We start from the raw sequence: 27,853 nt of genomic DNA on the forward strand, positions 1-27,853 counted from the left end.
TAATTTTTCAACATCAATGGAGCATACCATTTTTTATATCCAATAAGTCTCCGCAATATACTCATTTACAAATACTATACTCTTCAAATATCATTTCGATGGTTTGTCATGACAATTAAAAAATAACAGGATAAAGATTGAAGTCAATAAGTACAGTTTTTGTCATAAGTAGTTACTGGGTACTAAATTGGGCAGACTGAGACTGATGATGTAGAAGTTTTAGTTCATGGTTTCAAAGATTTTGGGGAAATCCACACAGGGATATAAGTGGAATCTGACATTTTTGCCTGAAATTTGAAGTGTAAAGAAAAATGTACATACGTGTATGGTGTCAAGATGTTACAATTTGAAAAAATGACCTAAAATCAGGCAACTGCAGGACTTGCATCCCTAGTACTGGAGAAACCAAACAAAGGTTGGGCAAAATTGGATTTTTCTTCAATGTCATTAACAAAAGCGTTTAGATATCCGGGATGAATTATCAGAGGAAGTTTTAGACAGCTTCGCTTCATCGCTGGCTTCATCCCAGGTACGATTATTTAGATTTTATTTTAAATATCCCAATTGAATAGAAATACTCCAAATGTCGGCTTCCTTTGTAAAGCACAGCATGGACCTACAGTGAATACTGGGCCAAAATTTCCCACGTCAGGGGTGTAAATTCTGACTGAGCCGAAGAAAAAGAAAAGGTTTAGAAATTCCCCCAAGAACAATACAACTTCCTCCGAGTACCTTTTATAATGCATTTTTCTACCATGCCTCTGATCAGCCTAGTTCGTCTTCCAATGCAGTTAATCTTAGTCCCAAAGCCTACGCTGAGATCTATTCAGGCTGGTTTCATGGCGCTACTAGTGAGAAGAAACATTGGTTACCAGCTAAAATGCCATTTGTAGCTTTGTTATTTGCTACTGACTGGTTTTCTGCTCAGCCTTTGCCAAGCAGTGTGTTCGTCTTAGGGCTTGTCTCAAATCATATCCAGCATGAGTTCTGGACAAGTTGTGGGTAGAATCATTCACTTAGTCCGGAAGAAGCTCCGCTTTTGTCACGGACATGTCCGGGGAAATGTTTATGATGAGCAACTGCTTGACTCACCAATACTCATTACTGATAACATCATTGTGGGAAGATTGCAAGGACAATTGTTCTGAATCCTGCAACTTATACCAATACAATGCCCACAACTTGTCAGGAACTCGTTACGGATACCATTTGAGACAGGCCCTGCAGCTCCATAATAATTTGGCCTAAGTGACACAACGGCAAGTAATACATTTAGTGCTAAGCATAGTTATCTAGGCTAAGCACCTAATGGTTCAAGGAGGCATCTACTTTATAGTGAATACTGATTGCTGGATGCTTACTACACTTATTCGCACAAAGTTGCAATAGGCATTACGTGACGACTGCATGAGGGCGCTTTAACACAGACATGGACATTAAGGACAAACTCCTTTACCAAAGAAATTGTACATCTCTTCAATAAAAGATTTGATAGTTAAAATATACATTTCAGCAAAACTGCCCAAAGTGTGAGTTTATTTTAGGTGTATACTCTGATATTTAAATTGGAAACAGCGCCCTCAAGTGGTCAGGAAGATACCCATTAAACATGATGTAACTTTGAATGAGCATTCATTTGCTATCTGGTGCACCCAGCTGTCTATTAACCAAAAGCAATGTGTAACATAGCCTGTACTCCATACTCCTATGAAATAAGCCTTGAAGTCTACCGGCATGGAGAGATGCTAAAGGGCTTCTAATGATATGGTATTCAAGCTATCTTGAAGAGTGTACACATTGGATAATTTGGCCAGATGGGTGCGAACATGATAGCAAAGCATGCCCAGCAAAAATGACTTCATAACTTGGACAGATTATTCACCACACATTCTCTCTATGCACATCACTATAGTCATACATGTTACAGTACATTACACTAGCTGCAGCAGCACATAAAGAGCGATCTTTCCTTTCACAGAAAGCAAAGGTAATCAGTGAATTCATGTTAGTTGTTCAAGGATAACAGGCCAAAATGCTCAAATATCAATGCAAGCAAATAGCTGCGTATATGTTAAGCTTTTCTTAAAATTTGTGTCGAACTGATTGCAACTTGGTGTCATCTCGGAATGGCACCTGTTACACGTCGAGAGCTGATATTTGTCAGTGTTTTGGGAATTTGTCATCCTTTTTCTTTCGTTTTTCTTCAACAAAAACCAATGATTGCAAAGACAAAGTTTTAAGAAAATAGGAAACTTTTAAAAAATGTGTTGAACTGTAATACTGTGCATTTGTAAGAAAATAGAGTTAAAAGAAAACAAAAACTAAAAAAGAAAGTTTTTGGAGACTGGGAAAGCTACACCAATATTAAATGACAATCTGAATGCAGTGCAATTCACACTACATCTTGTTTCCATGGTAACGATTGTGTACCATAGCAACCAACACCAACATTATACATGGACTAACATGAACCCACTGATATCCTCATCATTAAGTTTACACATACATATATAGAAGTATTTCAGATTTAAGCATTATTTGTCAAGAAGTACGCATACAAAGACAAGATCACATAACAATGTCTACACACAAAATTAAGAAGAAAAAACGGTCAACAATTTTTACTGACCGACATTTTTCAATGATGGCATCCACCAAGCATTTTGGTTTGTACATCCACTGCATAAAAGTGGTCAGAAATAAATAGTAGAAAACAACGGCACAGTATTTTGGATTTTTGTTTTGTTTTTACATAAAAGCCGTCGGGTAAAATGTATGAATACGTAATAGTAATTACAATCTGTACATTGTATTGCCTTCATATATATACATAAAATATAGTGAATATTATAATACGGACTTATGGGCTGACCTTTGACATAAATTAGCATATCATCTGACCTCCAGGTCACCACAGACCTGATTTGTCTTGATCAATAATGTCCATGTTGACAAGCGACATGTTCTAGCACAATTTTGGAAGTTACTAACAAATTATTCAGATTTCAACATCTCAACATACAGCTGAAATCTATCACTTTGAATCCATGATTTTGCATTATTCCACGTTTTTATTTACATTTGAGGTACCAAAAATAATGAGCTGAAATACTGACATTTAACTCTGATAAAGTACAAATTTTACTGCACTTTGGGAATAGCTACATTGTAAGATGCTTCCAAATGGATGTGCAATTCAGGTGCAGCTTTTAAAGCACTTGAAGCTGTGACTACAAACTAGCCCTAGCTTTATAAACTCAGCTTTTGCCTTCAGCAGACAACACACCATTTACCTATAGAACTTAAGCATATGAAGAGTTTATTTCCAAAATGCGGCCTATACATTTGATAAAGGTGAACATTTGCACAGTTCTGAAACTTAAAGGAATAAAAAACAGTGTAATCGCTATTTCTAAAAATCATTCTTCGCTTGATTGTATTCTTAAGTTGTGTTTAAGCATATAACAGCCGTCAAAATTGCTTTCGGGCAGCCAGGAGACAGCAGGATTCAGAAAGGTAACAAAATGGCTTATATCACATTTTGGAAATAATCTCTCCGTTATGTGGCTGCCATCACTAGAAATGGGGCCCAGTTTCCACATTACTCAATGAACTTTTTAGCCAAATGTTTAGCCTCTTTTCCAGTCACCAAATAGATACCTCTCTGATATCCACATGGGATCAGCCTCTTAATGAAGTCTAACAGAACTTGCTAACCTAATGTAAGCAGTAAGCACAGACCATCCCTCACTCAACCACTGTACATGAATTGGGCTCAATCACGCTTAGCACAGATTTCTGTTGAGCATATTTGCTTGTTCTGGCGCTTATACAATTTTGTTTAGGAAGCCCCGCTTCAAAATTACAATACAATTTACATTTAAATATTCAATGGCAGTATTTTTAAAATCACAATGGCAGTGTTTCGGTCAACAAAGGAAGAAATTAATTACATTCATGAGCATGAGCACAAGTAATTTAAATCCCATTGATTCATTTATAAGAGGAATATTTTCAAAAGCAAACAAAAAGCAAACATTATTTTGTGCGTGATTACAAAAATACAATCCGTGCGTTTAAATAAGGGTGCAAAATGAATGTAAATTAACAACAAGGCACAAAAAGCGTTCTTCTATTGGAGGGATGGTTAGAAAACTTTGATTTGCATATTCAAAACAGCTGCTGCATATTCATGTTTATTGTATATGTTTGAAACAATGAGGTGGCATAAGGAAGAGTGTACTTGTGTACATAATATATTCAAAGCAGCTGCTGCATATTCAGGAGGGCTTGTTTGTTTTTGGAAGTGAATGGATGAATGGAAGATTTTGATTTGCATATGCAAATCAGCTGCTGCATATTCATGATGATTTGACGGCATACCATGACAATAAGCTATCAAACGTGATGGAACAGATCTTTTCAGTCGGTTTGCTTGCATAAATATTCAACTGGAAGAAGAAATGTAAAGAAGCTCATTGGTGATTGGTGGGATGATCGCAGTTTGTATAAGAGTCTCTCTGATTCGGCAATACGTTTTTACAGTTTTCAATTTCAAAAAAAAATCAAGTTCAAACTTGTTCATTCTCAGCCTTTAGTAACATTCTTTTTACAAGAAAATATTATTTACAAAAAACGTAAACCCTGACAGTCATTTTTTTAAAAGAAACACCCCTCTCAAATAATGCTTGCTCCACTGTTTGACAGTAAATAGGGAGCATCCATTTCAGTTCAGAAGGGGTGCGCAGGTTAAAAAAATAATTACACTAAACTGGTTGACACCACCCTGTTGAACAGAAATACTATATGTCTGAATGTTTGACAATTCTACAAGAACCGCTGTCTTGTGATTGGTTGAGGGAGTCATGTGACCCCTGACTAGGTAGTGTCAGATTGACCTCTGGTGACAAACCTTGCTGACTGGAAGTCTCATTGCCAGGCGAGGGCGCTGTTTGAGCTACTGTTGGAGGGACGTTATTCTTTGACGATGGTGGGACCTCAGAAGCCATTTCAGTATCTGTGGCTAAAAGACAAAACAGCAATTGCAGAGCAATTTAATTTGTATCAGCAAAATATTAAAATTACTCACAATTTTCTGTAAAAAAAGAGTATCAGGAAGGCCACACTGTGCAGCGTTTGCTGAACACAAATGCCTACCTCAGACTGGGTGCAAGATCTAATCAACAAGCAGACATCGGATTACTTGGAATCTAAATGTAAAAATCGTCTTAAATTCCAACTTAAGATTACAGCATGGAGTGTTTCCCTGACATCAACAAGGTTTGACCTAAACTTTTTTTCACTATCCAGCCGGGCTACTGAAACAGACTCTTAACTTGCCCGCGGGCACTTTCACTAGCCCGCATGTTGTTGTTTTTGTTTAGCTCAAATACAAAATGATATACTTTCAGGCTCAATTCTGTCGCAAATTTTGTCAGTATTGTTAATAAATGGATCTAATAATGTAACCCTTTAACAGTTGATAAAAGTGAGAAACAAATTGGTACAGGTTTGCTTTCTGAATTTAATGAAATATTTCTTCCTGTCCGTTCATCTTTGCCGTATCCCAATAATTTTTTTGACTCGCCAGCCGGGCTACTTCAGGAATAGTTTGACTAGCCCGCCGCTGTTTTGACTAGCATTTGGCTAGCGGGCTACCGCTAATTTTGAACCCTGATGAATGGCTGATTGGGTGCTCGAGTTCTTAAAATTTTCTAGCGTTTTTCTAAAATTTAATTTGTTTTTATAACCCACCTTCTCTACTGGTCGTGCCCTCTCGTTTCCTTCGTCTGCTGCGATCACCTTTAGGATGTCTACTAGGGCACACTGGCCGGTCTCCAGTACCATATGACCCCGACCCAGGAAAGGTCAACGACCCCTGACCTTGATGACCTTCCCTATCTAAACTCCCTCCAGCACCACGTAAGCTACGACAGCTACCGTTGACATACAGATGTTCATTGGATGCTCCGCTGCTATGATTAGAGTTGGTGTTCTCATTGGGGCTGGTCATGTGACTGGGTTGAAGGGTTTGGTTGGTTGCCGGGATGTGACCATTAGCAACGGGAGAGGTCGGAGGTGAAAGACCAGGGAAGTAGTTAGCTTCATCCAGGGTGTCCTGTGAAAACAAGGAGAGATTACAAACTTAGTGACCTGGGCCAAATAACGTGGAGCTGTTAATTAAGAGAAAAATGTGATAAGCAAAGAATCAGCTGCGAACTATTATGCAATATACAAACTGAATGACACTTGGTTGGTAACCTTTCATTTATGCTAACATAGTATTTTCTATACTTTGCACAATAGATTTACAACCAAGTATAAAGCATATAAATAGTGATAGGTTATGGTACGCGCTGCTATATCAGAGTAGAACCAGCCAGCTGGCCCTGGCAAGCTCAGTGGTGAAGTGGTTAGACATCTGCACTAGTAAGCAGGATGTCAATCAAGCCCCACCCAAGTGAGCTCAGAGGTCAAGTTCTGAGACACTTGCACTAATAAGGTGAAGGTCGTAGGTGAAGGTCGTGGGTTCCAGGCCCCCCGAGTAGCCTGTGAAATTTTCTCACCAGCCCTTGGACAACACTGAGTAAACAGCGTTAACAAAATTACGTAGGGGCGTAAGGCAAAATCCAAACTGGCACAATTTCATTCCTTGTTACGCTCTTAAGATGCAGATTCTCTCAACTTTCCTCTTGGGTTAAGAGTGAAATATCTCCAATTATCAGAGAGCAGAGCTGCAAATCAAGGTTTGAAACCAACTGATGTAGCCAGACCTACCTGAGGCATTGTGTAGAGAGGTCGAGGGTCAGCAGGCGTGGCTGTTTCACCATAGGGTGGGTTACCTCCTCCATGTCCCTGGGGTGTGTTACCGTTCATGTAATGACCAAACTTGTAGGCGTTCCCGTTATTGTGACGGTAGGCTCCATCGCAGTAATAACCATAATGCCAATCACCTACAAGCAAAGACAAAAAGGTTATTATTATTATTATTATTAATCATTTTTGGTAATGAAACCAAGGATTCCTCAAAAGCGCCCTAGGCACTGTAGCTCGCAAGCCTGAAGAAACCTGTGGAGAGAAGACAATGAGAAGAAATTACAGTTTTAGAGGTGGGAGGAAAAGCCGAGAAGAATATTCTAGGGAAAACCCACGGAATCAGGCAGGGACTGAAAACCCAATCCACATATTGGCCCAGGCGGGATTCGAACCCGGGTCACAGCGGCGAAAGGGGGGGAAGTCCTCAAGCATGGTAGGAGTGTAACAATTCGCGGATTCATTGATGATTGTGATATGAGAATGGAAAGATGCAGCATCAATAGGAAAAACTGTATGCATGTAGTTATGTGTATTTTTTATAAAGTGCACGTATCCACCAGTATTGGTGCTCAAGGCGCTACATCATTATTACTCTGCTCATTGGGCCAATGAAACATTCTAAAAGACAAACTCAGCTCCCTGGGGAGTATACAGCTCCATACTGCCATTTTGGCACAAAGCAGCTACAATCAACCACAATTACCATCTCTGCTCTCACTGCAGCATAGACCTTTTGCATCTAGTCATTTTGAAGGTTCATTTTGTTTATTTATTTCAGTAACACTGAATGTAGAGAGTTCTACTTACAGATACATGTATCCCTCTGCAAAAAAAAACAACACACCTTAACAGCAGTATTGTTACAACATGTAATCCTATGGTGGAGAAATTTCAAATCCAAGATGAAAACAAAACAAAACCAAAATGTACTTACGGGCAAGTCTGTCATTGTTGACTTGTTTGGCCCTCCATATACACATGACCCCAAACATGATGAGAACCAATAACATCGCTCCTAGCACCACGCCTAGGGTGATGTATAAGATATCTTCACCCTGATTGGTGGATGCATCAGGCTCTGTATCATCAGGTATGGATGGGATGTTGGGATTACGACCACCAGACGAAGGGTTAGATGGGTAAGGGTCTGGGATGATGATGGGTGGTGGTGGGGTCTGTTGAGCTGGAGGAACAGAAAGACAAGGAACATTTATACGTTTGAATTTAGTAACAAATTAAAGGTAGTTGAAACCATTCAAGGAACAATACAGTCAATCTGAAGCAGCTCATTAAAAGACACCTGTTGAACTTTCACCTCAGTAGATGTCATACTTTTTTAGAAAACTGTGTAAATACATCAATATTTCCCGACGCAGCGCATAGGTTTCTGTTGAAAGTGCGATGGTTTGATCTTAACCATCGCAAGGAAATGATGGTTATTCCTCTTTTCTTGCACATGACAGCATACAAGGCGCAATGGTTTCACAGGATGCTTGTTCCTAATATTCACTTACAATCAAGTTGGATATTGCACACTATTTTGACAGTTTCTGTTTGATTGTTTGCAAATGGTGTCCATTACCTTAAGCTCATCAAATATTTCAAAATCCAACGATTGATTTAACTTTGGATGTATGGATGAGAGTTCAGCCATTATTGCTTTGCAATAGTGTTGAAATCTATCATAAGTCTCGCCAGATCTAAATCACTCATACCGGTAAGTCAATTTATAAGTCCGGTACAAGTAACAGTAGTAATAACACACAATGCCGTTATCACAGTTCATTTGAACAGCCTGTAGCTTGACTTGGAACTGGATGACCTACAATATACACATGAATGACTTGAGGTGGATTAGTGTAAACTTGAGATAGACTTGGCGAGATAACTACTTTGACAAATTACAAACATACATTTGTAATTCACCATATTATAATTTTACTTAACCCTTCAGTAACAATTTTCTCATAAATACTCATTATACTGACTAAATTGCTGACCCATTCTGGACCTTATTACGTACCCATAGTTTCACGGATGATCACATTACTGAATGGACTCTCCCCTCCATCATTAAATGTTTGCATCTTGATGTCATAGGTCAACTCCGCCTCTAGATTACGGATCTGATAGCGTCGGACGTCATCACCGACCACCGGTGTGCGTGTGTAATCGTTGTCATCATCACTGTCCGTGTTGCGATAGTGAACGTAGAATCCGGTGACTGGGATATCAGGGAATTCTGGCTCAAACTGTAAAGATGCAATAAAAACAAAATATGAGTGAAATTGCTAACATCATCGCTATTTACATTGTACCAGTGGATGTGGAAACCAAACCAGTCAAAAGAATGTCATAGAATTCTGGTTAAAATAATAAAAATATCATTATGAAAAACTTTATCACCAAAATTTAAAATGTTAATTGTATCAAGTTGTTGTAAATTGTGTTTAACCTTTTTAATGGTAACATGTAAAGTGGACTCAAGTTATCTCTAGTTCTTTGTCAAGTTTGGAGATTTTTGAGTTGTTTTCTAAATGTGGATTTCGAACTTTGAAAGCCATGTAAGACGTTGTCAGTGCAGGCTTGGTCAGCTACTCTCATAGAAGTTCTAAGCCCCCTAACACACAAGTCGAGTCTAGGGTGATGTTGAACTGAAGACTAACCTCCCATTCTACCAGGATTGAGGTAGAACTCATCGCGACACAGTTGATGATTCTTGGTGGGTCTAATGGTGGCCGGACCGGTGGATCCATACTGCCAGGGACGTGCATCAAGAAACGATTAGACATCTCACTAGGTTCACTGTCACCGTGGGTGTTAGATGCGATGACACGGAAACGATATGTTGCACCTGATGGGAAGAAGTACAAAGGAATGACTATACAATGAATCCATTAGTCCCTGCACAAACTACAATCCTCTACAGCTGCCCTGCCTGTTACTCCTGGTACCAACCCAGCTGTGTATAGTGTCATGGATTTATGTAATACAATGTAGTACAAGTGCTTATGGGTTGAGAGTTATGACAGCTGCCCTGCCTGTTACTCCTGGTACCAACCCAGCTGTGTATAGTGTCATGGATTTATGTAATACAATGTAGTACAAGTGCTTATGGGTTGAGAGTTATGACAGCTGCCCTGCCTGTTACTCCTGGTACCAACCCAGCTGTGTATGGTGTCATGGATTTATGTAATACAATGTAGTACAAGTGCTTATGGGTTGAGAGTTATGACTGCTGGTTCTTCTCGGAACAATTTCACTTTCAGAGACAATGAAGAGACAATTGAAGTATTACAAAAAGTTACTTTAGGCTCTGCGTGGTTCATCAATCTTGGTTTTATTTCTGGTATTCTTGGTTTTAAATGGCCGACCGTGTAACCATTGCCTGCTGGATGGCATGCCATTTCATCACAGGTTATATTTCCCACACTAATGCCGGTACCCATTTATACTCAAAGCTTGAGAGGATTGGGGTAATGTGTACAGGTACAGTATTTTAAATAAGTGGATGGATTCGAACCCTTAACCATCCAATTAAGAGTCATTATCAGTAATAACTAGCTTCTCCTGTTATTTCTGATAATGTAAATACAGGAGTGGGATCATGTAACTCTAAAGTCAATAAACTGACCTTCTTTCAATCCCTGCACTTCATAAACTCTCCTGTTGAGAGGGATGACATTAGAAGCGGTAACCCAACCATCGATTGACGCTACATCCCTGTACTGAATGGTGAAACTAGTCACTGGTATCCTGCTGAAGTAATCCCATCTTGTCTCAACGGACGTGTCTGATGTCTTGATGATGATAGGCTTAGTAGGAGCATCAGGAACTAGAAGGGAGACAGCAGAAATGATGTTACGGTTTCTGAAATTCATGGTTTGGTTTTGGATGAACTATTGGAGGTATTGAGAAAAAAATGGAGTCTAACATTAGTTACTACAGAACAAACTTGAGATATGTGGTGAGATCTAGTTTTTTTTTATTCCAAAAGTACAGAAGCTGGACTTTATAAAACAGTTGATTGACTCAGCACCTGCTAAAGATAAAGAAACCTGAAACCGGCCTGATTTATATTAGAACAATTTCATAATACTTTTGTCACAAGCTTAATAATCATGCAGGCACAGAGACTATGTAACAAAGCAATTGTCCACTTTCATTTCTCCATTTCTAGTTGCAAAGGCCAATGAACTGACAAATATTTGACCTTACCTGTTCCGGGTTTATTTGGTTCATCTGTTGTTTGTGTTGTTATGGTGATGTCATCATTTACAGGCGGGTTCAGGACGTGTCGTGAGCTGCTCTCTGGTACCGGTGTCGTGCTGATTTTCTCTGCAACACAAATGAAACAACCAAAAGATCAAAACTGTGTTTGGTTGATATCAACTCAAATGTGTTGTTCATGACGTAACATAAAAGCATTGATGTACATATCCATTTAACACTGTGAATTAACTTGCTCTGTTAACTCTAACCCTCCCAGTTTCTGCAACATCCATCCAGAGGTTGGAGGGTTTTCCAGGATTGAGAAAGGTACAAGCCTGGGTTTTATTACTTAGATGGCGTTTTTATTCATTTTATTTTGCCAATTGATAAAAACAACACAGAATATATAACAACAGAGAAAAATACAGTACACTAAAAATGCAAAAAAAAACCCCAAAACAAAAACAACTTGGAAGGAACACCAATACTACAAGAAAGACAAATAACAGGACAAATTAAACCTAAGCCTGCATGGGCAAGGGCTGACAAAAGCGAAGAAAATCACTGTAGTCCATAGACTTGCCATCAGCCCTCATGCTTGATATCTCTTTGAATTGAAATAGCAAGGAATGTGTTATTAGGTCCGTGCACAGCAATGGATTTTGAAGGATTCAGGAGCTTCTTAGGAAAAATGGACTGGGGGAGAGTTTAGATTTGAGTGAGTTCTTTTTTTCTTGACGTTAAAACTGACCCCCAAGAACAGAAGGTTTGTTCTTACCAATGACTGCCAGATAAGCTTCTGCAGCTACCCGTCCATGTTTGTTGGCTGCTGTGCATCGATACCAACCCACATCGTCTGGACCAACCCGGGAAATGGTTAATCCACCTGTAAAATGAATAAGAACACATGCTCAACAGTCTCGGTCAACACTGATGGTACAGAAGACTCCACTCACTAGACTATAAATTGCTCAAAAACGTGAGATTTGAGGGCCAGCGGAACTAAAGTGGTCACACATGATGAACCACTGATGATCTTCTATGTATCACGTCCAATATGGACACACATCCCTCCTAGTTCATGAATGTCGCCCACGACAAGGCTAGATTGAGCCATTCAAGGTTAAATGCTGCAATAAGGCGACATGTACCTCAGACCACCTCTACCATGCCTCAGCATTGTAGTAGAGGTAACGTGGTTTACATGTACAGGACCTAATCTGCAAGCATCCACAACAATCTCTTAACAGATGATGTTCATGGAAGAACCACTTGGTCAAAGAAGGGGTGGTCAACAAAGATTCTATAAGTACACCTCTAGTACCTCTACAAGAATATGTAGGGTATGTAAATGATCGCAGGAGTGCATTATAAAATCAGTCTATAGACCATTATCATGTTGATTTTTCCCCATTCAAATCAACGTTACCAAAAGGAGGCTGGATGGAAAATAGTCTGGTTCCTCTTTGCACAAAATAAAAAACATCATTCAGTTCTGTTTTTCCTGACTGAAATGGTGGCAGCATAATAAAGGTCTATTCTGAGACCTTCTGTTAGTGTTTGTACATGTAGGGTGTGTGCCAATCAACACTTCAGGGACTCTGAACTTCAAGTTTCAAAGAAAACAATCGAGACTGACCAGTTTCTTCCGAGATGAACATGCTCCTGGTATTCCGTACAACGGTTCCCAGTGGGTCATGCCAACTAACAAATGGCATAGGATCCCCAGTGATGCCACAAGACAGAAAGACGTTCTCTCCTTCGATAGCGGTGGTGTTGACTGGTGGGTCCACGATGGCAGGAAATCCCTCTGCACAATTATGAGTCAAACATAATATTATTTAGGAAAGTTTCGTGTCATCTGTAGCCATAATTCAACTATCTTAACCGCACATGTTAAAATATCAGAAAGAGGTTGGCCACATGGAGACAATCACCTCTTAAACCAGGCTTTCAAAAAGTAGAGAGAGCTGTATAAGGTTGGAAAAAGACACTTCACTAGTTTCCTCTCAATATTAACCAATCATTTAAAAAGAATTAATACATTTTACAAACCAGGGCTCTTGCAGGGTTTATTTTGGCAAATGTTTCTTTTTTGGGATTATAATCACATCTCAAAATGTCTTTTTACTTTTGCTTTAAACTAAATGATGACTGGTAAAGATGCATGCCTCCCTTGAATGATAGCATTCCTTACCTCTGAGCATGAGTTTAGCTGTGGCCTGTGCACTGCCATGGTCAGTCTGCACAAAGCACTGGTATGGACCCAGATCTGATCGGCTGACTTCATTGATAATAAGCTGACCCTCTGAAATGAAATACAAGAAATTACAGGTACTGAACAAGCAATGTGTGAAGACAAGAAAACGATTGCTGAGAAGGTAATGAGTGAATCTGGGTTCAGGTCCTGTCTGTGTTCCTGTATATTAAAGGCTAGACCATATGCAATGATAAATCAAAAATTTAAAAAAATTCAGTCCCGCAGACTATTTCTTGGCCCTTAATAAATTTCTTTTTAATTGTGTAACATTCTTTATAAGATGAATTTTTTTTAGGTAATAAAATTAAGGATTCCTGAAAAGTTCATAACAGACACCACAACTGGCAAGCCTGAATATACCTATACGGAGAGAAGACAATGAAGAAATCTGCAGTTTTTAAGGATACGATTGTCAATTTGAAAAAAAAATATCTGAAATTTGGACGATTGGGAAACCCCAGGATAATATTCCAGAAAAGTTCACGGAATTAGATTCAGCACTACATATCCAATGAGTTGGCCCTCTATATCCTACCAAGATACCGGTATCTCCCGTACTTACCTAGTATTTCATGTCTCGTGCTCATTTCTGAGATTCTTTGTCCATTAAATAACCAGACAATCTGGTTCTGATTGACTCCTCTGACTGTGCATTTGAAGTGACCAGTGCCTCCCAGGTCAACATGAGTGTTCTTAGGCGCCTTGGCAATAGACACGGGTTCTAGAAAGAGGAAATTATTCACACAAATTCAGGTACAGTTTAATGTATGCAAGCTTGTATGTCTCACTGTGCACACCAATATACCTGTACAATGTACCGGTAGGTTTGCTTGAAATATTCTTCTTCTTGAATATTGTAGCCTGTACGTATTTCTGAATTGTTCCCTTAAAAGTCACTTGCCAGAATACACGATGCCTCTGACTCTGACTCTGACTCTGCCCTGACTCACCTATGACCTCTAGTGTGACCTCTGACCTCTGTGATTGACCTTGCTCATTCAGCGCTGTGCATGTATACACCCCAGCATCACTCCTAGAAACAGATGTGATTTCTAGACTGCCTGGGTACTGGACGCCATTATCTGGTATCGAGCCTTCCACCATATCCCATTGGACATCTGGGTACGGTACACCACCTGCTACACACTCTAGAACCGCCCTCTCATGAATGTTGACTGACACGCCCCTTGATGTCTGTATGCTGGGTGGGATTCGGACTTCAGACACTGCAAAGCAAACATACAGAGGATGCGTTTTGAGTTCAATAATGATCAACATTCACACCATGAATCACAGCAACTTTGGTGACAAGTTTTGTTTGGCTCTTCGCATTTGCATTTGTTATTAAGCTATTTTTTTAGGAATAAATCTTAAATTGTTGTAATTCTGTGAAACTGTGTCCCTCAGTCTTGACAACAATAGCTACAGACCAAGAGCTAACTTAAAGGAAAGTTAAAGGAGATTCAAGAAAACTTGACCACCGAAATTCTTGCAATATTTGATTGATTTCAGACTCACCCTCCTGTAGTACTAGCGTTGTTCCGTTCCCTGCTGTGTGTGTCTTAGACAGAGTTGGGTTGGTAGCTAAGCACGTATAGTGACCCTCATCTGATTCTGATACATTAATGATGTGAAGATGACCAGACGGCATTATCCTGTAATGATCTGTAGAATGAGACAGACACAAAGAGGATAAGTCTCAGAGATGTAGTAGTGCTAAGTTGAAAAGCAGGCGTTTTTTCAATGGAGCTAGAAGGTCCAAACATAATCACTCATGTTCAAGGTAATATACAGTTGTGTGGGAAACTAGCTTACTGACACTTTGCATTAAGCGTCCATCTTGGAGGTGTTCATTTTAATTAGTTACAATGAATGCACAAGATGTCGACTCAAGCGTATCTCTGTACAACAAAAGAATGGACCTCAAACATGCAGGGATGTGATTGGTATGTAACCAAAAAACCTGAAAATTTTATGCATGAAGTGCAAACCCCGGCGAGCGCGAAGCGGGAAGCCATTACGGCGTGGGGTCCGGGGCCCGCTTAAAGGCCCCGAAAATTTTTTGATTTTAGATGCTCTGTGGTGCAATCTGAGTTAATTACTGGGCACTTTCCTCTGAAATTCTGAAGCAGAATTTGTTTTAATTTTATGAAGAATTTTCCTTTAATTGTTAAAATGTACTCTTGTTCTAATAAAGTTTTTTCTGTACTCAAAGTTGAGAACCATGCTGTTCTCCCCAGAATTTTTTCAAACCTATGGGGGAATTTTTGTTGTGATACAACAACCTGCGAAGCCATGGCGTGGGTTCGGGACCCGCTTAAGGGCCCCGAAAAATTTTGAACTTTAGAAGCTTTCTGGTGCATTTTAGAGCATTTCAGAGGAGATCTTGTAATATATTTGTAAAAAAAAAATCAAAATTGTAAACTTAAATCACTTCTGCTTCCAATAACATGCCTTTCAAAATAGCGTCGGTAGTATTGTTGGAAAAAAAAATATTTCACCATTTCTATATTTGTAGTAAAGCAAGGAATCGTTTATATTTCATGTATTTTGTGCCTGGATTATTCTCATTTGCGCCACAAAAATTATCAAGACTAGCCATCAAAAGTGATTAAAACTTGCCTCACCTAATTAAAAATATATTTGAGGTGGGTCATTCCACAATTATGCTTAACGTACATCACGGCCGCTAGCGCCGCAAACATTCAGTCCGGCGCCGTGTGTAAGGCGCGATGCCTTACACACGGCCGGCCCGGCGCAGTATCAGTGTGCATTGCTGCACTGTGTACGGCCCATCCCAAGTGGCCGAAAATTCTGCAGGACTGCAGAAACACGCTACGATGTTTCTCCACAGGTTCGAGTTTTGCAATCTCGTCATTTCAATGGAAAATACATACACAGAAAATGAAGATCACGTTCTGTGAATTAATTTGCAGAAATCCTCTTTTTCCATCGATGGTTGTTTGGTATTTTTACTATTTTTACGATCCAACTTCGGCCGATTATACGCACGGAAAACGAACCTGTGAGTACTTGCAGTAGTCACTGGTTCCAGTCATTCATCATAGCATTGATTCTGTTAGCACGCGAAGGGTACCAGTGTACCATGCTGCACTCGTCTGCACACCTGACCAGCGCAACACGTGCATCTTAAGTACCGACACAGGAACTAGACCTACATAACCACAACCTCGGCCCCGAGCGAAAAATCACATAATCGCACTAATGGCAACGCATGGTCTTCAACTTCGTTCTCATATTGGGTGTTCAATATGTGCGTGCGGCATACATATCGATCAACGAAGTTTATGTCCGTAAGTAAATTTCGGATATTTCGGCAAGCAAAACTCATTATGAATAATTAATTAGCACATTCTACCCCCCTATTTTCTCAACGGATTCACACGATTCACGTTGGTGGACTTTTGAGGCCCAAAAAAACGGATTTCCGGAAAAAACCGGAGAAATCACATCCCTGAACATGGCTGCAATGCAAAGAATTAGTCCTTGAATGTACAAGCTAAATGTCTTGAAGCTTTTGCACATTTCAGGAAGTTGTGCGTACTTCGCGCACAAACCAGTACAGTAGAATACGTGCATGCTGTGTGTCCCTTCCACGGATCTCTTGAAAGAGGTAACAACGTGCCCTCTTTTGTTGGCGCACAGAGCCCATACCAACAGTGACTTTCCTTTTCGAAGTAAATTTCTGGCTACAGATATGGTACTTACAATGTAGGAATTTCCAAACCACTGATCATTTTAATGGTGCAGAAATGTCATATTATAAACACCTGTTCTGATTTAATTGATTAAGGAATTGAGGACAAACCATCATCTCCCTGGTGGGGAGATTTTAGACAGCTGGCAGTCCCAACTTAACAGTCAACCATCAAATTCTCCTAACTTGTTGTAAAACTCAATAAGGTGGAAATAATCTATATTGAATGGCAAACAAGACCGGCCACATCGAGAAAAAAAAATACAGAAAAACAAGAAGGGAAAACTGAAAAATTGGAAACATGTTTGTAGTAACGACACTTAACCCCCTTAGGCCACCACAGAGATCAGATGGCATCATATCATAACTGCCTCACTAACAACCCTAACACTGTGTGTGGTCCTGCTCACAAGAGGGCGCCATTCACTGACCCCAAGGTCAAGTTGTTGTTGCTAAGGTTGGATGCACACAGGGGAACAAAAATAGGCAGCGGCCACATGGGGAACATTATGGGATGCATTTCAAGTTGTCAGAGAGTTTGATGACTAAACCTTGTGAACTATAACTCTTTTTTTCTTTAACAGAATAAAAGTTGGGAAGAAGTTTTGGACCACCTTAGAGATTTAGTGGTGAAAACATCTGATTTCCATTTTAACATTTCCTGAAATTGGGTGATATTTTGTCCAATAGAATAAAGACATCTGTTGACACAAGATGAAAAGTACGTGTGCACTTTTAAGAATTGAAGCCTTGACAATGTAACCTTTTGTTGCCACCACATTTCAGTTTTTTTGTAATGTTTAATTCTTAAGTTGTATTTCATTGATATTTTTCTATTTGCTTTCAAACAATACACATCGTTATTTTGTTATTTCCTTTTGGTCCAAACCTTTTGCAGAATTGTTACCTTGTCCTTTTCTAGATGTATTTAACTGTTAGCTGGGGTTGATGTTATCGAGTTGAGTCAGATTTTGAAAATAAACCAATCGAACGGAAGACTTTTGCTAGATTGGTGAGCAATATTTGAGACCATAGCAATATGCATGCAGTCCATTGGATACTAACCTGAGGAGCCTGATATCGTTTGACCTTTGAACTCATAGAAGACAAGGCTAGACTGGTACCCAATATGGAACTTGAGACCATAACAATTTGCATGCAGTCCATTGGATACTAACCTGAGGAGCCTAATATCGTTTGACCTTTGAACTCATAGAAGACAAAGCTAGACTGGTACCCAATATGGAGTGTTTTTAGACCATAGCAATATGCATGCAGTCCACTGGGTACTAACCTGAGGAGCCTGATATTGTTTGACCTTTGAACTCATAGAAGACAAAGCTAGACTGGTACCCAATATGGAGTGTTTTTAGACCATAGCAATATGCATGCAGTCCACTGGGTACTAACCTGAGGAGCCTGCTATCGTTTGACCTTTGAACTCATAGGACATGACAGCTGGTGGTATGCTGTCTGGTGCTTCACATTCTATAACTGCTACGCTGCCCTTCTTGGCATAAGCTGTCGCTGGTAGATGCGTTGAAAATCGTCTTAAATCTGAAAAGTGATGAGAAGAAATAAGAGAATTAGATGAAATTCAATTTGATATAAGTCCAAGTTCAGAGGGCCCAAAAGTAACTTTTCTGAAAACCTATCGAACAACGTGTTTGAAGTATGGAAACCGTGAAAGACTGTTACAGTTTAGCTGGATAGGGCACTGCATTTATATACAAGGGAGCCAGAAGATTAATCTTATAAATAACACAGTTTTCTTTGGATTGTTAGTGCTACATAAATTGGCTTGGCAATTTCAGCTGATAAAGTAACTAAAGGATTAAATGCTGTTTCATGCTTCATATAAAAACAAAAGCAAAGAAATAGTTGGCAACTGTTGATTTTGTTTGCTTCACTCTGAAACTCATGTGAATTACCCACTAGCACTTGCATTACATTATGTACCAGTACATTGTAACACTGACTAAACATTTCTTCCCTTATGAAACCATACAATACTCGGGCGGTTTTGGCTGTTGCAGGGAGTAACAGGCAGGGTGGTTTAGGTGACGTTACATGGACAAAATGGGTCAAAGCTTTGCAGAAATTGAAATTGTTATGTGTAATACTCACAAGCAGCCTGTACATGCGCTACCCTGCTGACTATCAATCCTGTCCTGTTTCCTGCTTTGCACTGATAACCACCATTATGGGACCTCTCCCCTTCACCCTGAAAAGAATCAATCTTGAGGTATTTTGGAGTGACTTGCATCCCCAGACTAGCTGGGTCCGTGATGTCTTGGCCGTTGAATGACCACCAGATAGGAGCGTCTTTAGGGTCTACTTTACAGCGGAGTTTGACGCGGATGTTGTGCTTGACGATTCTTGACCGTGGTTCACTCAGGAATGACGGGGATGAATCTACAAGGAGAAAAAGAGAATGCAAGGTTGAGTAGTTTCTCAACTATAATTCTGAAGATTTGAAAGATTAACTCCAACAATTGAAACAGCGACAACAAGCAAAAGGATTGACTGTTGCAGTCCTATGGAATGACAGTAGAGTCCAGTTAATTTCAAGTTCATCAGTCTCGACCCAGTCAGTGCACCTGATATAGACCAATTCAGTGACAACCATTTCCTGAGGTGGTACCCAGGCTTGCACAAGTCGCGCTCAGGTAATACGCAGGCACTCTGGGCTTACCAAAATGCATGCGCCCCTTGTCTTTACGAATGTGTGCGGCATGCAAGTGGCATGCACACAAATGTGGTTCCTCCTAAAAATGGCTTCTAATCTTGTTTGCAGAATTAAGTCTATACCCACAAACTTTCCTCCTTAGACCCATACTGACACACGCAAGAATCCTCCACAAGACATCTACTTGGACTTAATGAGCAGATGCAAGACTTTTCTTGACGGTGTCTTAGTGGGATATTGATACTGCACTGATGGGTAAAGAGCAGTAAACTGCCGAGATTGAGATTAAGAAATGGTCTGTGATTAGAGGGATGCTTTCATTTGCTTATAAGAGGTGCATAGCGGGGATGCTGCATGGGCTATGGGGGTACATGGCGACTTGAGATGTATGTGAGGCAGCAGGGCTGGCCATGTGACCCTTCAAGACTGTTACATTACTGATCTGTTAGCTGTATGAGGGGTATCATGTTGAACAGACAGCAGATGTATCAGATTTGATGACTTCAAAATGGCACACTGTAAGGTGCATCATGTACTAACTTGTGCTTGCTCTCTGTACTATTTCCTTCTTAAAATTGATGATGTTACAAGAAAGGAACTTTCTAAGCTTTGTTTTTTTTCAATTTTCAATGGCATACAAGGTTTCTTCAATTTTCAATGGCATACAAGAACTCAAAAAGAGAAAATCAGCTGATTCAAGGAAAAGCTACTTGTCTGTTTAATGATGTCATCAAAATAAATTATAGTGCTTATAGCGCTTTCTATTGTATCAACAATCTCAAACCACTTTACAATAATTCCCACATTCATCAGGCTACGAGACCCCGCGGCAGCCGATATCAGTGCACATTTGGTCCCCTACGCTCACAGGAACCAATCATACTCCTGGGTGGAGAGCTCAGGCAATCGCGAAGTGTCTTGCCCAAGGGCACAAACACCATGTCCCTGGCAGGGCTTGAACCCATGTACCATCGTACAGGCGTCAAACACCGTAACCACTGGACCATGTCATTCTACATGTACAATTGGTAATACCACGGCTATCAACTGCAAACAGACAAAACTGCCATCAAGGTGTCTTTATCATATTTGTCCATGTTTGTAATGTCGACATTTTTAAACCTACTATAAACCATACTTGTACATTATCTACCGGTAGGCTACATGTTTTGTAAAATTTTCACTGGACCCGAAGGAGCCTATAATCCTATGCCTGAGTCACGGATTGACTGACAAACTGACTGAATGACTGACGAGTCACTGTGTATAAATAATGTCCAAAAACTGCTAATTCTGGGGCCCAGTTTGACTAGACACGCCTTGTCTTGTTAGATAACATGAGCATGGAACATACCTGCTAATGACTGACATAGAAGCAAGACCAGACTACAGAGAAGTAGGTCCACTAGTAAATAGATGGGAACTTCCATCTTGAAGAGGCTTCAGTGTCAGTTGATAGATGAACTCATTGATGAGATCAACTCATTAATTAACACCTGGAGAGGAGGAAACAAGGTGAATAAGTAAAATCTGTCTCTGGGTTAATACAAATTTGTGCAAAATTATAAGAAATTAGGTCTCTTTTAGACATTTTCATTCTTTTCCAAAGAATTATCAGCACTGTTTCATCACCGCATTCACACAATCATTGAGAAAACCTTGACAAGCTAACTTACTGGTAAATTTATAGAGTTAGACAGGACTCAAACCCAGGACCTCCAAATGGTGGTCCGTTCCAGTTTGATATCAGCAACAAGATTACATGTATATTTCGTTGTTTGACAGTCATATCTCTTAGGATTGTTCTCCTTTCTTTCAATGTTTTCCAGGTTGATTTGTTATTTTCGTTTCTTATTTAGTATTTCACTTTAATATATCCTTTCAAAAATTACACGTATGTATTGCATACCAGTACATGGACTTAATTCCCTTACAATTTGAACCCTTTTCTACTTATATACACAGATAGTTGATTTCTTATCACTGTGTGCAACCTTTTAACATTCATATTTGACAAATTACAAACTTCCTTCACCAATTGAACCTGTAAGTAAACCCACTATGTGCAGGTGTATGGTTACTATAAACACTACCAGCCCAGCCCAACTCACTAACCAAACGTAAACCAATCATGATACACACACATCCTACACTCATGTATCTGTTAACACACAACTCTCATATTGGAACAGTTTGACAACACAAAGCATCACCTCTTAATGTCAACCCAAAATAAACACTCAACCTCCAAACCTCAACTCCCCCCCCCCTTTCCTTCCATCTTCAAGGAAGGAATTCCACACTTTACATCACATGCCTACTTATGATCATGTAGTGCCAATCTATCAGCACTGTAGAGCTACTGCAATGCAATATCATGCTCTTTACTGGGTGACCTGACCCGACCCTAAAAAGTTGACCTGGCAAGGTCGGCTTGTTAAAGGGGCCCACCAGTTGTGAATGTCATCATGTGAATGTAGTGCTGTTTCCCTAATTAGATGAACGTGATAACAATGGACTAATTTGCACAAACTACATGTAAAGGGTATATGTACACTTTGAGGTGTACATGTGCATGTGTGCCTACGCTCAAGCATTCATTAAAGCTTTTCGCACATATTATAGTAATTCAAATTTAAATATTAAAACTGAATTTAAAAATCAAGTTAATAATCAAGTTTTAAAAAGTTGATATGCATGTGCAGCTACATGTATGTCACAAAGAAAATCAGTTTGACAATGGAGTTGATGCAGCCACAATGTTTTTTAAGTTTGACTCAAAAGTAGCATCAACCTTTAATTTAAAGAACTTTTTTCCTAGTGAACCCAACTTTTCAATTGCATTTGTTTTGACAGTTTCAATAGTTACAGGTGCAGGAGACTGGTCTAGCTCCACACATCAGATGGGAGTTCCAATCAGGAAATGGTCCTTAAATCAAACTGATAATGCCTCACTCATCCAAGATTTCTTGTCTTGAAGGTCAAACCTTTCAAAGTCTAAGACTTCAAGACAGGGCTTGGAGTGACATCAACTGTTTATATTGAGAAGGTTCAGGGTAAGGGCTGTCTGGGGAAATGGCTGGCTGTTTATTTAAACGTCAGGTCACTTGTACTTTTGTCAAGTTGTATCTTTTATCCATTGGAAGACAAACACGCATGGTTTACATGTATTGAAGTCTTCAATGTGGAAGTTTTAAATAGACACAAGTAATGTACAATTTAATGTTTCAAATTTCACCGATGTTTTCTGCAGTGATGCATTTTACAAAAGTGTATATCTGAACCTGTAAAAATCAGATGTTAACTTGTTATCAAGGGCACTGTTAAATGGCCATAGTTCAAATTTTCGACAACAACTTTCTTAAGTTTAGCAGAACCCTGAACAAATTTGCACTGCAAGAACTAATAAAGCGCTAAATAAGATTTCAAGGTTTGCATGACAAAGAGCGCAATAAGAGTAGGTGCACTGTTGTGACAAATTGCTTTTGTGAGTGGTGAGGTTCTGAAAAGAACAGGGTTAACTAATAATGTGCTACGTTTCATTCTCTGAAAGCTTCCTCAACAAATGATTCATAAGTTCCACATGCAGACTGCTACAAGCAATACCCAACCCCTATCTCTGTAATCAAACACCAAATTAAATTATATGGCCCTCACCTCACTGTAAGAAATACCCCTGAATTCCCTGAACTTGGAGCCACCACTCAACCCACAAAGACACAAAGCCTTGCATTGGCCTCATGCATTACTGAGATGATCAATATCAATCTGCTCAATTTCTTGAACCTGTTCCTGGTGTCTGAATGGGAAACAGGTGTGGTGGTCGTAAAAAACAATCAATGATTATATCAGAAAGAGTGGTTAGTATGATGAAGGTGGATGTGTGGAAAGTCATGGCCATTGGTGAAGGTGACTCAGTCCATAAAATCTGCAGTCCAATTTTGTTTGTGTCCATATTTTACATCTGATATAAGGTTTTGTAAATTCAGGACATTTTCTTTAATGCCTTCTGTCTTCAAGAGTGATTTACCTGCCAAACAAGCAAAAAACAGCAGGTCAGTGACTAACAGGGACACATAAAATGTCACACTTGTGGACCCCTAGTGTATGGACTGACCCACTTGTACAGAATGTAACTGGTTGATGTTGATTTCAGGTCAGAACTGGTAAGAGAAAAACACTGAATCCATTGGTTGAAACCACAGAATACATACATGTTGTAAACTGTGAACCAGTAGGAGTGTGACAATGTGACTTGAATGTGCACATTGTTACAATTTATATACATTCATTTGCAAAGATGTATGCAAAATAATATTAATAAGATAAAGCAAGTGGTTCTCCTAATCTGAATTCACCGGAGTTGGTATGAAAACCTTGAATATTAGCATGAAAATCTATGATTAAAATGAAATGATGTTCAGGGCTCTCTTAAATTGATCAATTATTTTATTAAACATCAATTTTCTTTTCAAAATTAATGTCTTGAAAATAATAGTTTGTATTTAGTATTTCTCCACTACATGTAGCTGTAGCATACATTCAACTTTTCACCGAATGAAGGTTTCCCACAACCGACCAGTTTGTTTTTCTCTCAGTCTCTACCAAGTTTGATAGGTTTAATGTAAACTTTCAGGACCAATTCCAATCAATTGATTTTACCGCCGTCCGGCTGCATTTTCTCCGGGTCACTCACTCTTTGATCCTCAAGACAAAAACCTCGCCGCCTTTTGGTTTCTGAACTACCCCCAGGTCATGCAATCAGGTCAGAACTAAAGACTCCCTGCAACGTTTGTGTAATCCATGGAATAAGCCAGCTGCATTTCACCTTGTCTCAAACAGGCTTTATTTGTAACTGTTGCAAATTTCAGGATTGGCTGAAAAGTTAGGAAAATTGATGAAATGTCAAGGAAAGTTCTGAACAGTTGGAATTCCAAAGTAGGTGACACCACAGTGACTTTTTTTCTGTGAATGGGTTGTTGATCATTTCAGGCATTGTATATGTATGGAATCTTATTGGGATGCAATGTATGCATTAAAAGTACAATTTAAGAGAAAAAAGTCAAAGGTTCCAAAGTGACAGGAAGATTTATGATGAAAAATGTTTTATTGTCAAATAATATCAAGACGCAAATTTTATCAACATGAATTTCAAAAAGAAAGTCATACTTTAAATGCGTCTGCACTGAAGACTTGTGCTGCCTAAATCATTACACTTGAATTTTTTCAATGGACATCTTATAGTTGTGGTTGTCTTTCTTTATGAAACTGACAATTTCATTGAAATTATCCATCCAGCAGACTTTCGGGGTCTGTTGTTTGCAATGCATTAAGTGGAAATGTTATAAATGTTTTTGAAAATGCCTTTTATGGTAACAAGTTCTCTTTTTGGTCCAAACAATAAAACCCATTGCCATGTATGGCTTGACTTGAGGACATCTGTGGTAGATTTGTGTCATCAGTGGAACAAATCAGCCAATCAAGATGGGAACCAGTGAAGACATGACCATCTGAGTCCCACCTGTGTTCTCTTGTCAGTAGGGTATGGGTTACCAGCCAAAACCTTCTGAGTTCTAAGCCCCATAACGCATTCCACATCACCTATAATCATGATCACCTTCACTCGGTAAAATGATGGATTAATAAACAGAACCACAAGGCACCCTTGCAATGCTTCTGAAAACCATTTGGTAGATGCATAACATGTTGTGGTAAAAAAAAAATCTGAGAGATGGATATTGCCCTGGGGAGACAATATCAAACAGCACACCAATAACCCAGGCTGGAAAATTTGATTTCTGGCTTGCCGTTGGTCCATGGAGGGAATGAGTGTTTGAAGACCGGGTGTCCCGTTGGGAAATGAACCCCTAGAAATAATGACCGGAGAGGGCAGTGAACCGGAGGGTTGATGCACATGTAGCATGATTGGAATGTGTGGCATACAGATTGAGATAAGTGGAAATACTCAATCACATATCAATGATTGCAATTTTGAAAGGGTTAATCATCATGCCAATAACGAAGGGGGGGGGATCAAATAACGAGTTAGCTTCAAAAGTGAATTTTAATGCCCTCTCGGATATACGGGTAATTTTTCTCCATTTTAGATGTTTGGTGCATGGTGAGCATTTTTATCTGACAAACAAATATGGATTGCTGTTTAGTGCATGTACATATCTGTGAAGTGAAGTGACAGTGCTGTGTGTTGGTTATACATGTATACAGTAATTTTTTTTTCTTAAAACCCACAAAATTAGAATACAATGATTTTTATGTTTTTTTAATCCCGTGTACAACTCTGAGTTAGCAAGAATTAAAACATGTACATTTGTATAGCAATAGTTTGGAAGAGAATGCACTACTGTTATTTTTTTTTATAAATTACCCACAAAATAATTTTGGTCACAATTCTGCCTTGATACCACAAGTCATGGTATGGCTACAAACGAAACTACATGTACATGTATGGTGGAGGATTTCTATGTATTTTGCAGAATACAATTTCATGAGAAATGCATTTCCAAACTTGTCTGCCGGCCACCGGTCCCCACTACACAGCTCTACACAGCAGGAGGGTGCAATCTCCCTATGGCTACACCTAAAGTAACCAGCTACTTACATCCCTCGCACGCAATGGCTGGTCTGATTCATTACTGAGTGGATTTATATGCTGCCTTTGGCAAGGAGGTGGCAAGATGGATTTACTGTTTCATTTCATGCAAGTGGCAGGTTATTGGGTGGTGGACAGAGAGGAGAGTCTGTGGCCAGACCTTGGGGACAGTACAATGACCAGTGGAGGAGGGGTATTGGTCAAGTTGGGCTAGTGACCCAGTTAGGATTGGTCAAGGTTTGGTCAAGGATGTTATGATCCTTAGGGGTCAGTTCAAGACTTGGAACACAGCCATGGACATGGATTGATGCTCAAAACATCTGTAACAGACAAAACTCACAACTTACATTATGGTCAGGATTATATTTGGCCAAAAAACACTATTTTTGAAACAGACAAGATATATCGTACAAATTTAAAAAATAAAGTCAAATACCAAAAGTGCTGACTTTGGGTGTCATTTGTACATATTTTGCAACACTCGGAGGGCCTGCCGGGGAGGACATTGGCTGGGACGACAGGCCGTGTACAGCAGCCAGGTGCTGAATCAAAAGAATGGGAACCACCACACGTATTATACACAATTACACGTCCATCGCTGGAGACTCAGAGAAAGCCTGATGATTTAACCCATTAACTGCCCCTGTGAATGTACATTGCAAGATCATACTTACGCATCCTCCAGCATTAACGGTTAAGAAAGCTCAAGAATTTCCACTAACAGTAACATGGCAAAATGTGAACTTAAATTTGTTGCCATTATTGAAAACCAAGAAAGGAACAGATCTTCTGAAATTTGTCAAAACCATGTCAATGCAACAGTCAATGCAGCATGTTGTGAAATATAATTAGCCACTTTCTTGGCCAAAACAAACTACTATCAAAACTGTCTACACTTTTGTATGACAGTTTTTTGGTATCCAAAGTTAATCAACTTGAGGCATAAAATGCAACAAGTACAGAATGGACATGTACATACATGTATGTTGAAATCATCAACACTCATCAACCACTCACAACAATTCATCAACAAGTCGGACAGAAACAAAGAAAACATCAACAAAACACCAACATAACCACTCAGTGTCTGCAGCCAGCACACCACAGAGTAAAGTACACAGTGTGGAAATCCCCCAACTCGACCTTATAAACCATCAACAAGAAACATCAACACTCTACCAAGTACCACAGACATGACTTCTTTCTCTGGACTTCACTTTATAAACATGACCCCTGACTTCCAACTCAACCCCCCCCCCCCAAACCCTTCCAGTCCCCACACCAGCATGACACCTCAACTACTACTTACACTCAAGTGGAAACTTGCTTCACATCCGGCTGATTCACAGAGTGAAATCTTGTGAGGAATTCTCGGTGGCAAGCAAGCAGCTTTTGGGCTGTCTAGATTTACAAGGACAACACACCTCCTGACTCTGTCACAGCGGGACTAACTCTCCCCCTTACCCTCGCTCTGCATTCAATGACTGTTACCAATCTCCCAGTCTCTCAGCTTCGCTCTGGCTTCCACCCCGAGTTTTCCAGTTGATG

The 27,853-nt window shown here is 39.6% G+C and overlaps 1 protein-coding gene across 2 annotated transcripts; it reads right to left on the reverse strand.

The window, feature by feature from the left end:
* On the reverse strand, positions 1 to 27,630 carry LOC119735533 (brother of CDO-like). 2 transcript variants are annotated; one of them, XM_038209270.1, is made up of 19 exons: positions 27,615 to 27,630; positions 21,050 to 21,191; positions 19,134 to 19,421; positions 18,448 to 18,563; positions 18,301 to 18,331; positions 14,807 to 14,953; positions 14,239 to 14,514; positions 13,851 to 14,009; positions 13,226 to 13,336; positions 12,668 to 12,838; positions 11,807 to 11,914; positions 11,035 to 11,154; positions 10,451 to 10,651; positions 9,483 to 9,670; positions 8,840 to 9,068; positions 7,751 to 7,999; positions 6,778 to 6,953; positions 5,755 to 6,118; positions 1 to 5,023 (listed from the first exon to the last, which is right to left on the reverse strand). In XM_038209270.1, the coding sequence occupies exons 2-19, from the start codon at positions 21,123 to 21,125 to the stop codon at positions 4,803 to 4,805; spliced, it is 3,231 nt and encodes a 1,076-aa protein (XP_038065198.1). In that variant the 5' UTR covers positions 21,126 to 21,191; positions 27,615 to 27,630; the 3' UTR covers positions 1 to 4,802. The 2 variants fall into 2 exon arrangements, with proteins under 2 accessions (XP_038065198.1, XP_038065197.1); XM_038209269.1 differs by lacking the exon at positions 18,301 to 18,331 and having other exon boundaries at positions 18,417 to 18,563.
* Positions 27,631 to 27,853: the final 223 nt, after the last annotated feature.

Source organism: Patiria miniata, unplaced genomic scaffold (assembly GCF_015706575.1).
Source record: "Patiria miniata isolate m_02_andy unplaced genomic scaffold, ASM1570657v1 HiC_scaffold_29, whole genome shotgun sequence".
Taxonomy (NCBI): Eukaryota; Metazoa; Echinodermata; class Asteroidea; order Valvatida; family Asterinidae; genus Patiria; species Patiria miniata.